This window comes from Phyllostomus discolor, chromosome 4 (genome assembly GCF_004126475.2).
Source record: "Phyllostomus discolor isolate MPI-MPIP mPhyDis1 chromosome 4, mPhyDis1.pri.v3, whole genome shotgun sequence".
Taxonomy (NCBI): domain Eukaryota; kingdom Metazoa; phylum Chordata; class Mammalia; order Chiroptera; family Phyllostomidae; genus Phyllostomus; species Phyllostomus discolor.
The window spans coordinates 24,118,962-24,132,246 of NC_040906.2; the positions used below are offsets into that span (position 1 = coordinate 24,118,962).

The 13,285-nt window shown below is 40.0% G+C and overlaps 2 protein-coding genes and 2 non-coding genes across 6 annotated transcripts in view; 1 reads left to right on the forward strand and 3 right to left on the reverse strand.

The window, feature by feature from the left end:
• Positions 1–1,086: 1,086 nt before the first annotated feature.
• Positions 1,087–4,271, reverse strand: EEF1B2 (eukaryotic translation elongation factor 1 beta 2). Its single transcript, XM_036022996.1, has 6 exons — positions 3,845–4,271; positions 3,283–3,405; positions 2,320–2,446; positions 1,983–2,049; positions 1,408–1,533; positions 1,087–1,292 (listed from the first exon to the last, which is right to left on the reverse strand). Exons 1-6 carry the CDS (start codon positions 3,922–3,924, stop codon positions 1,138–1,140), a joined length of 678 nt encoding a protein of 225 aa, XP_035878889.1. The 5' UTR covers positions 3,925–4,271; the 3' UTR covers positions 1,087–1,137.
• LOC114495846 lies at positions 1,720–1,852 on the reverse strand. Its single transcript, XR_003684511.1, has one exon. It is a non-coding gene; the product is annotated as a small nucleolar RNA SNORA41 (small nucleolar RNA).
• Positions 2,128–2,205, reverse strand: LOC114495837. Its single transcript, XR_003684502.1, has one exon. It is a non-coding gene; the product is annotated as a small nucleolar RNA SNORD51 (small nucleolar RNA).
• A 153-nt stretch (positions 4,272–4,424) lies between the features above and the next one.
• The window catches only part of NDUFS1 (NADH:ubiquinone oxidoreductase core subunit S1), a 29,371-nt gene continuing 20,510 nt past the window's right edge, over positions 4,425–13,285 (forward strand). The window contains exons 1-9 of one of the 3 annotated variants that reach the window (XM_036022994.1): positions 4,476–4,576; positions 4,660–4,737; positions 8,100–8,164; positions 8,662–8,753; positions 10,787–10,894; positions 11,597–11,673; positions 12,075–12,156; positions 12,239–12,369; positions 12,819–13,004. In XM_036022994.1, the coding sequence (XP_035878887.1) occupies positions 8,104–8,164; positions 8,662–8,753; positions 10,787–10,894; positions 11,597–11,673; positions 12,075–12,156; positions 12,239–12,369; positions 12,819–13,004 (737 nt within the window). In that variant the 5' untranslated portion in view covers positions 4,476–4,576; positions 4,660–4,737; positions 8,100–8,103. Of the gene's footprint in view, positions 4,577–4,659; positions 4,738–6,141; positions 6,162–8,099; positions 8,165–8,661; positions 8,754–10,786; positions 10,895–11,596; positions 11,674–12,074; positions 12,157–12,238; positions 12,370–12,818; positions 13,005–13,285 lie in introns of those variants that run through there. The other 2 variants (XM_028509058.2, XM_036022995.1) reach the window with 2 other exon arrangements.

The window sequence follows — 13,285 nt, forward strand, 5'->3', positions numbered from 1 at the left end:
ACAAGTTAACAACCAACTTGAAGATGCTAGGTTACTTCATCAGCTGTTTAGGTCTGGCCTGTCTCAGCATTAAAATCCCTTTAACTCCAAAAGTTTGACTACTCCCCAGACTGTAATAGACATTCTTCACCAGGTGCCCAGTGTTGCCCAAGTAAGCGCTTTACAGACTCACTTGACATGACTCTTCGTTTAAAGTAACCCTAACATTCCCACTGAAGAAAATTAGTTCAGATAACTCCTTGCAAAGCCCAAGGTCTTAACCATCAAACCACAGGGCTAACCTCTTAACCCAAAATTCCCATAAATGCAGTTTTTAGTTCACCAATTTCTCTTAAAAGTGAGAAATAGGAAAACTTAAAATATTGTCATAAATATGGTATCATGCACTGCTGAGCACATCGCTAGTTAAGTACAGAAATTATACTGAGATTGAGCTCATTTAAATCAGTTCATAAAATCTGTAATACCTACCTATAGAGCTTTTGTAATAGGTTGTTTCCCTTTTTTTGTGCTCATAGTCTTAACAATACTGACCCAGCCCTGACTGGTGTGGCTCATTTGGTTGGGCAATCATCCTGCAAACTGAAAGGCCACTGGTTTGCTTCTCCCATCAAAGCACGCTTGGTTTGCAGGTCTTATCCTGAAGTCAGGGTTTGATTGACATTTTGCTTTCTCCCTTAACCTCTCCCTAAAGCCTTAAAAAAAAATGCTAACCCAAATTTATATTACAAACCAGTCACTAGATTACTCAAAATGGAAGGAATATACAGTTAACCCTTGAACACAGGCTCGAACTATGTGGGTCCACTTATACACAAATTCGAAACTACAGTCAGTCCTGTATCCCTGGGTCTTGCATCTGTGGATGATGCAGAAGGCTGAATACGTGGATTGTTTTTGCCATTTTATGCAAGGGACTTGGTACCCACCAGGAGTCCTGGAACTGATCTCCTATGGAAAACTAGGCACTTAAGTTTTGGCAGAACAAAGATAACCATGAACTTTTGACCATGTTGGGGGTTGGCACCCCATCCTCTTATCTTGTTCAAGGGACAACCATACCACCCTCTTATTAAAGTCAAGAGACAAGCATTATTTCTCAAGCTTTTATTTAAGGACAACCATCCGGGATGGACTTCAGATCTTGTTGAAAGCAGCCACGTCCATGGACTGCACATAGTCCTCAAAAGCAGTGATCCGCTCCTCCAGCATGTCTGTTCCAACTTTATCGTCTTCCACTACACACTGTATTTGAAGCTTTTTAATTCCATACCCCACTGGAACCAGTTTAGCTGAAAAGAACATTAAGAAAAATCTTAGAAGTACTGTTCAGTGGCAAATGTTGAAACCACGCAAATTCCCAATGTCAATTTCAAAAACAAAACAAAGAGCAACAACTAAACTCACAAGAGCCCCAGACCAAGCCGTCTGCTTGAATGCTCCTGACACACTCCTCTAATTTTGCCATGTCCGTCTCATCATCCCAAGGTTTCACATCTAGCAAGATGGAAGACTTGGCAACAAGTGCAGGTTCTAGAAAACAGTATAAGAAACAGAATTAAAAAAAAAACAAAACTAAAAAAGAAAAAGAAAAAAAGAAACAGCATTACTCCAATATTCTATCATATTTTTTAACCTAATTTAATCCAAGACACATGACAATCAATTGTTACAAAAGGGATCACCTCTCCTTAGCCACACAAAACTACAGAACATATCCTGTGTCTGTCACACACATGCCCACTTTCTGCTTTGCTAAGAAAGAGGTGTTTAACTGTGTGACAATTCCTTTCCCACAGAGGAATACCACAACTGCCACCATCAGAACAGCTGCAGACCAGTAGCTGTGGAAATCTGAAGAACCAATTCTATAGGTTTACTGACCTAGTTGGTAAAAGTGGAAGAAATGACAGATTAATCTTTGAAAAAGATTACTTACACTACTATAAAAGGAAGATAAACACAATTATAAAATGACCTACTTTTGGCTTTCTTTGACTCATACTGTGCAAGGCGTTCTTCTCTGAGCCTTTTTGCTTCTTCACTTTCCTGTAAAGAGAAAATTTAATTCATTTCACAAAGCTGGTTATTCCTCAGTTTAAGATAGTAGGGTCATCATAGCAAAGACCATTTATCAGAAAAAAGCAAATCCATCACGAACTCAGCCGAAAGATGGTGATTTGATTTCATTCATCATGTAATCAGTGAGAATTTTTAAAAGGCAGGTAATAAAATGAAGCCAGGATTCAAATCCAGGCAGTTAGGCTACAGAGTCTGTGCTTAAGTACAATGATATACTTATACCAATTTATTCCGTACCTCCTCATCATCAGATCCAAAGAGATCGATGTCATCATCATCTTTACCATCTGTAGCTCCACTTCCTGTGGTGTCTTCCACATTAGCAGGGCCATACTTGCCCAAAGCTTTCTTCACTCCAGGCAGGCTTAAAAAAAAAAAAAAAAAAAAAACCCAAAACACTAAACTATTAGACTGAAACGTTATTCTTCAAAACACACATGTGCTATTTTCATCACTACCAACAGAACCCATTTAACATTCCCAGGTAATTGTTTATATAGTTTAATTTCTCACCCAAACAACATAAGTAGCACGTGAAACATTACATTCAATACTCACTATGATTTACTCTTTCAGAATGAATATTTCTGTCCTGAGAGTTCACTAAATATGCTCAATTCCATTCTTAGTGACCTGGAATCCACTTCCTGGTGATTCCACCCTTGTTGGCAGTTTCAGAAGAATGGCCAAGGACTGAACGAATGAGCCACCCTCTCACCCCAGAGGTGGGCCTCCCAGCTCGGAGTCAGGCACACTGGCAGGGCAGTGTGGGGAAAAGCTGAATTGCTCTTGTCCACGTTCTACTGGTTTGCAAAAAATGGAGGACTTCAGTCCCTTGCCTTTTTAAAATCTCTCTCTCTCTCTCTCTCTCTCACACACACACACACACCAAAAACCCTTAAGTTTATAATTCCAACAAAACTAAAGTAGCCCAAGTGCAATTCTATCAAAGGAAAATCTTAAGTTAAAGTTCAGAAAGCGCCCTGCCTGACTGGCATGGCTCAGTTGGCTGGGCATCCTGCAGCGAACCATAAGGTTGCTGGTCTGATTCCCAGTCAAGGCACAGGCCTGGTTGAGGGCCAGGTCCCCGGCTGGGGATGTTTCTCTCCCTCTTTCTCCTTCTCTCCCTGTAAATAAGTAAAATCTTAAGAAAGAGCATAGGAAGTACTCTACTCTTCAGATAAACAAAGATAATCTTACCTGGCTTTTTCCTTTTCATAAGACTTGATGTGGTTATACCAACGTAGAGCATGATACAAATCGGCAGGTGGTGGGCCCGAGATTGCTTCAAATACTGCCATGTCTGCTTGTGATGGTACATACCTGCGAAAGACACAAAGTACATGAGACTTGAAAAATTCTGCCACAAACACCATTAAAGACAAACGCTTCGTCTCTCAAATTTATTAATGGAAACTCGTCCATTTATTACCGGGTTACCTAAGCTGCACAAGATCCTAAGTTACCTAAGCTCCTGAAGGTAAAGAACCATCTGCTCTGTTCTGTTCTATCCTGAAGAATGCCTGACACTTGACAGACCTCGAAGATTGCAATCTCTAAAGTAGACCTATAGATTTACTTACTGCCCTAAAACGCAGAAAAACCTGAAATCAGGTAAATCGCTTTAAAAGGCACATTTTTTACCCTTCTTCCCTTTGAGGCCCCTACCCTAAGGGGGCGGAGGCCGGGCTGCCTTTCCCCCAGCCGCAGTGGAGAGCGCCACGTGGTCTCGGCTGCACCCGGCCCCAGCCCGTCCACTTACCCCTCGATGTAGCTCTTGTCCGCCAGGTAGTCGTTGAGCACCTGGAGACCGGCGGGACTTTTCAGGTCTCCAAAACCCATGATGTCGGCTGACCCGGGAACCCGGCGGCAACAGACGAAAGAGGAGCGCAGGCAACCGGGCGCCGAGCGCTAAAAAGGAAAAGGCCGCAAAAAGCCGGAAAATCCCTTATATAGAGATGGAGGCGTTCCCCTCCGCCGCGCCCGCCGGAAGTTTAACGTCAAAGTACGTTAACCTTTTCATTCCTCAACGCAAAAACCCGGGCTCTGAGTTAAACGGCCCACCAATTTCCTGTGGGCCTTTCTTTGCGGATAGAAATAAATTAATAAATGGGGCATTTTTTAAATTAGTACCTCCTCGACCTCCAGATATTTACAGTACCCGCCCCTTGAAGCACCGGAGACAACCGAAGAGGATCGGTCTCAGTCTCCCAGTCACTTCCGGCGGAACTGCGGTCCAGGCCTCCAATCCCGGCCTCCTCCCGGCTGTTACGCCCTTCGCCCCGCCTTCTGTCAAACTGAAGGAAGTGGCCGAAATCAATCTAGCGGGGAAATTGTAGAATCTGAAGTTTCTAGTCCCTCCTGGCTTCCCGTTCTCCAGGCCGGGGGGCGGAGTTAGCCAGCGCCGCCATATTGAACAAGCAATCGGGCGCCTAAGGGGGTCGGTGTGTTGCAGACAGTTCTGCAGGGCACCCTCGGAGGCTCTAGGGAGAAGGTGAGGTCGTGTTTGGGTGAGAAGGTTGCGGTACCTCGGCCACAGGAGTTTATTTCTTAACAAAACTGTCTTCTTTGGCCCAGGAGACTCATTCTCCTCTTGTCCTTGAACTGGGCGCCGCGTCCCACTCCGCCTCCCCGGGAACCCTTGAGAGCCGGCAGGTGGGGTCCGTGTAGCCACGGTCTCTGGTCTGCTGCAGGGGCAAAGAAGAGGAGCCTCTGGAGGCCCTGGGGAGTGCTGGCCTGAATGCAGGCTTGTGGGTGACCTTCCCTCCGCAGGGGAAATGCAGGACATTCCCCTTTCTGGACAGGAGGTCGTTTTGTTCCCTGGAAGAGGACTTGTATCAAATGACAGGCCTAAAGACTGAGCATTTCTTCCAAAATTATTACTTAGCTGTTACAGTGCATCATTGTTTGGCCTCATTGCCATAGCAACCGTCCATACCTCTGATTGTTTCTTTTGTTTGTCTGTAGTTTTGTCCATTGGTTGCGTTGGGCAGCACTTTTTATTATTTTCACTGGTGGGGAGACTGAAGGAAAAGATGTACAAAAAGTTAGCCCAAGGTCGCACTGTGAATAACAAAGCTACATTGTTTAAAGGTCCGTGGGATTTAATGCATGTACAGTACTGTAAGATTGTGGATCAGACAATTGAGGGTATAGAAAATGTAACGTGAACTGTTTCTGATGAATAAACATCAAGGTGATTTTTTTTTGAGGAATGTTATTTTTCACCAAATTGTGGGTGCATTGTTAAGCAGAGTATTACAATGTTGCCTGAGAACCTGCACTGTCTAATTCAAGGGAAGTGCACGTTTATGTACAGAGGTTGGAGATAGAATTTATTTAGCAGCCCTGGCTGGAGTGGCTCAGTGGATTGAGCACCGGCCTGTGAGCCAAACGCCTGGGTTGTGGGCTCAGAGGCAACCCATCCATGTTTTTCTCACCCACTGATGTTTCTCTGCTTCTCTTTCTTTCTCCCTTCCACTCTCTCTAAAAATAAATAAATAAAATCTTTTAAAAAACTACGTTATTTAGCAAATAATTCTTGAACATGTACTAGAAGCTACAAAGAAGTCCATGAAGAAGAATGAAATGGGTGAGGTGCCAGGGGAATAGATTTTAGATAGGCTGGTCAATGAAAGCCTCCCTGAGCAATGGCTTAGGAGCCAAAATTGGAAGGATGAGAAGGGACAAGAAAGATCTGAGGGAGCCGCATTTCAGTCTGAGGCCCCACCTGGTGGGAAGGAGGGAGAGGCTGTGGGAACTATGGAGCCAGAGACCTGTTAGGAGCTGGAGATGGTGGCTTGGACTAGGGTAGTACCTTGGAAGGAGAGAAGTGGAGAATGGAGAAGGTGGAGTACTACTGTCCCTATAACAAAAAGGGTTGTTCCTGCATGGTAGTTAAATATGTGTGAAGTACATATCAAAGATCTGCAATCTGTATTTCTTTTTCTTTTTTTTAAGTCCTTACCCAAGGATATGTTTATCGATTTTAGAAAGAGAGGAAGGGAAAGAGAGAAACATCGATCAGTTGCCTCCCATACATACCCTGTACCCCAACCAGGGTCGAACCTGCAATCTAGGTATGTGCCCCGATTGGGGATTGAATCCATAACCTTTTCGTGCACAGGATGACACTCCAACCAACTGAGCCCCCTGGGGCAGGGCCGCAACCTGTATTTCTTTTGTTGGCCCTGTGCAGTATTCCGTTTGATGCTGATTTATAACAGCTAGCCTACTTCTGGTAGATTTCTTAGCTAAAGTGGGCACTATTAAATTGGACTGGAGACAAAATAATAGTAATAAAGTTTTTATATTGTTGTATAAACTATTGGTTTATGATTTTGAATGTCACTACTTGAATTCAGCAAATTGAGGTTTACCTGTATATCAGATTTTAATCGATCAGATGGCTACTTATTCTGGAAATTGGTAATTAGACTATTTGATGGTTCTTTTTCCAAGGGCATGGTGCTAGATTTTCAGAAAAAGGAAATGGTCAAAGTGAATTGTTCCTCATCAAGGAGCTTATAGTTTAGTAGATACTAAAACTGATTGCTAACCTACGGTTTACTAGGTGGAATAATAGAGATATATACACAGCATGTGCTGATAGTAAAAAGGAGTACAAAAGAAGAGCACTTTAAAACTTATCTTAAGTGGCTAGTACTACCTAAAATGATTTCAGCTTCAAGTGACATTTATTGAACTCCAGCTATTAATACATTGCCTAGGAAGTTTTGTTTTCTTTCTGCTCTGTAAATAAGGGAGCAGAAACTTTCATTTGCCAACAATCACCAGTAGGTGACAGACCTGATGTCTGCCAATTCAGTATCACAAATTCAGAATTAATGAAATCTATGAATCAATGAAATCTGATTTAATGAAATTTCCTATTATATACACCTTATTATAATAGGTATGTGAAACTTAATGCTTCAAACGTAGGTACATGTATTATTTTCGACTCTCTTTATCTTTGAAATGCTTTATGTTGATACGTTCTGATCACATAATTTGTATTTTTTTTAATTCCAAGTGAAAAATTTAGATGATTAGCCCATCTGATCAAGTGAATGGAGAAAAACTTCTAAAAGTTCAGCTAACTTTTCTTTATGTATGTCTTTAATTGGTGTCATTTATATTATCCACTTTCATATATTTCAGCAATTCAGCAAACCTTTCAGAACAAGATTTTTCAACTTTCAGCACTGTTGACACTTTGGATAATTCTTTATTATGTCCTGTGCATTGTAGGATGTTTAGCAGTGCCCTGGCCTCTCTCTCCTAGATGCCTCTAGTTTTTCCCCTGTTGTGACAACAAATAATGTGTGCAGACATTTCCAAATGTTTCCTGGGAAGCAAAATTGTTCCTGGTTGAGAACCACTGATTTTTACTATGTGTCAACCTCAGGGCTAGGCGCTAAAGGTAGATGGAAGAAGTTCATGATACAGTGGGAGGAGAACAGGCATATAAACAGGTCTTTGCACATCTGTAAGATTCATGTACTGCTCGGCATAGGAAATGGCACTCTAGACACTTGACAGTGTTGGACTTAGGAGCTAGCTCGGAATTTCTCAGGAGCCTTTAGGACAGTACATAACTGCTCAGAATATAGAATCTTAGAAGGTATATTGGTAGAAAACGCAGAAAGATAGGATTTATTTTACATAGCTGTCAATCACAAGCTAATTGTTATTCTTGAAATTCATTTTACTGTGTAGTATTGTTTTAATGGGATAATTTGTTGATAGTTAAAAACAATAAAACTGTCCTTTAACAGAATTAGAAGGCCCACATTTGTATACCAGCTGCTTTTCTTAGCTCCTTTACATTGTGTAAGTCGGTAATCTCTTTGAGACTGAATATTCTCATCTACAGAATTTGAGGGAAAAATCAGTATTTGTGAATGTTCAGTGAAATGATGTATGTGTAATGCTTTAAAATAATGAACTATTACCAGAAGTTTATAGTTAGGATTTTCCTACAATAATGTAACTCCTCTTTGTTTTTTTCTTAGCAACATGTTAAGGGTACCTGTAAGAAGGGCCTTAGCAGGCCTTGCTAAATCTCCTAAAGAATATGGTGAGTATCTTTTAAATTGCATTTGTTTGTACTTAACTGTCTATTTTCATGAACTCATAGGTCTGTGGAATGTTTCTTGAAAGACTCCAAACTCTTAGTTTGTTTTAAATAAAAATAGAAACAAATGACCCAAGTCAAATAGAATAATTCAAAAATGTAGCTTTACCTTAAACAGTCTATAGAAACTATCATGGAATAGAAAGTAGTCGGAACTGCCCATCAGTGCCAAAATGGAAAAAATAGTCATTCTACTTTTAGAAAGTGTCCTTCCCGTGAACATATTTTCAGTGGTATTAAAAGTTTTAATTATTAGAAGTAGACAACTATATTCTGTTTGGTAGTCAGGATTTAAAAAGCCTTTTTTTCCTAATTCAATGTTATATAATTTTCAGTCTAGAGAAATTTTAGGCTTATAGGTCAGAGTTAATTAATCCATTATCTTCTGCTATAATACATTCAACCGTGTTATCTTTCATGTCAATATTTTTGATGGTTAGTTCGGACAACTGCCACAGCAGCAAGCAACCTGATTGAAGTATTTGTTGATGGTCAGTCTGTCATGGTGGAGCCGGGAACTACTGTCCTTCAGGTAGGCAGGCATATGTTCTAATTCTGTGTTTTTGTGTATGTTCTGCTTTTTTCTAAATACCAATTTATTTCCTTTATGCAGTTTAATTTACCTCTAAAGTTTTTAAGATTCCTTAATAAATGCTCATAAAAGAGCTAGGGGTGGTAAAATTACATGAAAATAAGTTTGACTTGAAATCTTGGCATTTCGGAGAAAGCTGTCATTTATCTGTGTCTGACTTTCATGGTGATTTATGGCAGTTCTTTCACTTCTGCCTTCCACACCAATACTCACTGAGAAATTTGAAATAAATTATTAGTTAATATGGGTAAGTTTGGGGAGAAGGTAACCTTTGTTTGTGGTGAGCCTGCTTGATGCTTTTGACTTTCATATAACCTTTCTGTTTTCAGTATATTTCTAGGAATATAATCTACAAAACAGGTAAATGAAGGGTAATACATTCTTGAATATTTAGTTTCTCTAATTTCCTCTAGAACTGACAAAATCGGTCATGCAGAAGTGATGCTCTGTTCCATCTGCAAGTTACCACAGAGCTGAATGCCCTTTGTTCATTTCAGCCCCCACTTTCAGGCTCTCTGCCAGGCGTAGACATGTAAACAATAAATATGTAACAAAAATGTGTTCCAGGTATAGTGCAGGGTAGTTAGGCAGGAACAGGAGGTGGTGGAAAGAGATGTGAGGTATGTGTCAGGCGATCACTGAGATTATGAAGGTTGTGGACGAGGAAGCTTCACATAGTTTGGTATTGATGGAGCGTAAGGGGTATGTAGAAGATTAGGTAACAGGAAGTCAAGTTATTCTGGTAGGCAAGGTCCAGCCACGAAAGAAGATGCATGCCATGCTGAAGTGCCTGTGGTTTGACCCATCAAGCATCTTCGTGGCTGTTAAGGAGTATGGCAGTGACAGTAGCATGAAGGCTTGGAGAGTAACAAAACTGGAGTGAGAGACAAGGAAAGAGTATCTTGCTATAGTGGAGTGGGAATTGAAAAGGCCTAAAATAGATGGTAGCAGTGGGAATGAACACATGATGGCTGAGTCAAAGGAAAGTGAGATATAGCTAGGCAGTCCTTTAGGAGTGATGAAAAGTAGAGGAGTTTTTATGAATTCTTTGTTAGTTTATTTGGGGACGTATTAGTAAGAGACAGAAATAGGTTGAACTTTAACTCTATGGAGCATACACTTGGATAAACGCCTACTTAAGTTTAAAGCTTGCAGAAGGGAGGACTCTGGGTTGCAGATCAAGGTTAGATGTAATCACTTGGAACAGGAGATAGTACAAAGGCTGGGACAATGTCTGTCTCGCTCACTACTATACCCAGTGCATGCAGCACGTAGGTAGATGCGGTACATTTCTACTGACTAAGTAGTTAAGACATTGGACGTTGATGAGATTGCTTTAGCATGGGCTAAGGCTAGAAGAACTAACTCTGGAAGAAATTTGGATACATACGTTTATTACAGGCTCAGAGAAGGAGAAATTGGTAGATCAGAACTAGTCTCCCCTACTAGGCAAACAGGACCTGGGAAGAGCTTTAGCCACAATGGGAGAGTAAGTCCTGGGTGGGATGTGTGGAGCCAAAGGAAGAACTAGATCATAGCCAGCTGGACAGTGTGAAGTGGAGTCTGTGATCCAAAGGAGGACAGTTAGGCAGAGAGGAAGTCCATGTATTGGACCACTGGGACAGAGTTTGAAGGGGCATCGTGAACAGTGGTTCAGAGCGGAAATGGGGGGAGGGGTCAAGCCTTCAGCACAGTCTGAGGATTCTTCATTCTAGTTTCTTCCACACAAGGTGTAGACATGCTGAGGATCCTTAAAGAGGCAGCTTCAGAGCAGACAGGTTGGAATCAAGAACAAAAGAGGGAAATCTCTTCAGGGATGAAGTGAGAATGAAGATATAGATATTTATAAATAGGAGTAATGAGGTAGGTAGGGGATGGCTTCATTTTTCCCTCCCTGTGTTTTAGTGTTCTAGGCAAGACAAGGATGAATCAGGCTATTCTAATGCAAAAGTTTCTTACGTGTTGTTTTCTAGGCTTGTGAAAAGGTTGGCATGCAGATCCCTCGATTCTGTTATCATGAAAGGTTGTCAGTTGCTGGAAACTGCAGGATGTGCCTTGTTGAAATCGAGAAAGCTCCCAAGGTACTTGATACCTAAAATTCCACACCATGCTGTAGAAGGTAGAAAACTTTAAATTTTGCAGCAAACTGTATTTAGAATCAGTATTATTATAGTGGAGAATCTAGCCCTGTTTACTTTTATCTATACATTTATTTTTTGTGCAATTGGTTCTCTTCAGAAGTGCAGACTCATCAATGAAGGTGTTTTGTAAATGCATGTTGTATAATTGTAACAGTTTTAGACATAAAGGTGACTTCTTAACAACTGCCAGTATTTCCAAACGGCTGTATGACACACAGCTAGGATGTGCAGTTGCCAAACAGGACGTCGGAAGTACTTGTATGTTGTGCCATTTTCACTAGAGGAAAGGGTTGCAGTGAAGAGGTTCACTTTCAGGTTAATCTCATTTGGTTCATGCAGTTTTAAATCAGTAGAGCCTGCTAATCAGAAAACAGTTTGACGTTTTGTTTCAGAATCTCTTATAAAAAATTGCACTGAAAAAATTTATTAACAATTAGAATAAAATTAAGACGTAGGATGTCTTATTCTAAAAGAAATGTAAAAGTCAGATTATCATGACTATGAAAACTTTAAAAAAGTCATCATTCAAAAATACTCTTTTTTGCTTGTTTTCAAAAGTATAATGTAATGTTTTTATGTATTAGGTTACTTATAATTACAAATGAATACAAATACTTACAGATGTCTCCACTGTAATTTTAGGTTGTAGCTGCCTGTGCCATGCCAGTAATGAAAGGTTGGAATATCCTGACAAACTCAGAGAAAACTAAGAAAGCCAGGTACTTCATTGTTTCTTGGTTTAGAAACTTAGAGCAGAAAATTGTTGAGCTGGGATTGCTGCAGTGATATGCTACCATACTGGTACTGGTTGTGTTTGGTTTCGCTTTGCATTTGTATGTTTCTTTTTTGGTTTGAATTAATGTGTTTTCTGAGGACCATTCAGCAAGTTTTGGTAATTTTGTATTACTATAAGTTATAATTTTCTACATTCTCTAATAATAGTTTATTCTAGGCTTCTGTGTTTTTTTAGGTTGTGTTTAATACTATTCAAAATGATGGTTATATTGACATATCAGATACATGTAAAATTAATACTAACTCTGTGACAACATGCATCTGTGAAGGTTATTTAAATAGCGTATGTGTAAAGCATATTATATATTAACAATTTTTCATACAGAGAAGGTGTGATGGAGTTCTTATTAGCAAATCACCCACTGGACTGTCCTATCTGTGATCAGGGAGGCGAATGTGATCTGCAGGTATGTAGTCTAATTCCATAAGACTTTTTGATTGTCTCATTTTGTTAGCAGAATCAGATAACTCTCTCATAATCCATTTAAGGACCAGTCCATGATGTTTGGAAGTGATAGGAGCCGATTTTTAGAGGGGAAACGTGCTGTAGAGGACAAGAACATTGGGCCATTGGTCAAGACCATCATGACTAGATGTATACAGTGTACTCGCTGCATCAGGTAGTTATCCCCCTCTTCTGCAATATTATTTGTGTAGTTACTGAATATTCACAAGGATTGGTGGGCTAACACTTTTATTTGGTGGGAGAAGAGGGAGGTTTTTAATGTTTTTTTGCATCAGCCAATAAAATGAGTAAGTTGGTCACTTTCAGGAAATATTGTCAGTTGGATTTAAAAATCAAAATCTATAAGCATTAACTCTGTGATAACTTGCTAAGCTATATGCATATAACTACACTATTTGTGCAGTTTTATGTATGTGTCTTATGCCTCAAATTAAAAGCAAACATTTATTGAATTATTTTTTTCTAGGGACTATGCTTGCCATTGAAAATATACTCATATCTTTTTTTAGTGCTTTGAAACTGATTATCTCTTTGTGATCATGAGTAGGAAAGGAGGTAGTTTTGCTAGATTTAACCGTTTGACGGTACACATTTGTCTTGCAGGTTTGCAAGTGAGATTGCAGGAGTAGATGATTTGGGCACAACAGGCAGAGGAAATGACATGCAAGTTGGCACATATGTTGAAAAGATGTTTATGTCCGAACTGTCTGGGAATATCATTGATATCTGTCCTGTGGGTGCCCTGACCTCTAAGCCCTATGCCTTTACTGCCCGGCCTTGGGAAACAAGGTACTCACTCATCACTGTGTTTGTTGACAACAATTTTTTGTCCTTTAATTTGCTACTGTTAAAAAATGTTTAAGGTTTATTTTCTTCCTGAGTCCTAATTGTTTTGGTCTGGTAAATTATTATTTTTTTGCTTTAAGTAAACTCTTGATGGAAGATAAATAGTTACAGATTGAATGATAGAATGAACGGGTGTAAAGTAATTGTAGTTTTCTTGGAAATAAATTCCATAGTACTTAACCACAAAATTATTTTAGTCACTTGGTCTTCCAAAGAGTAAAATT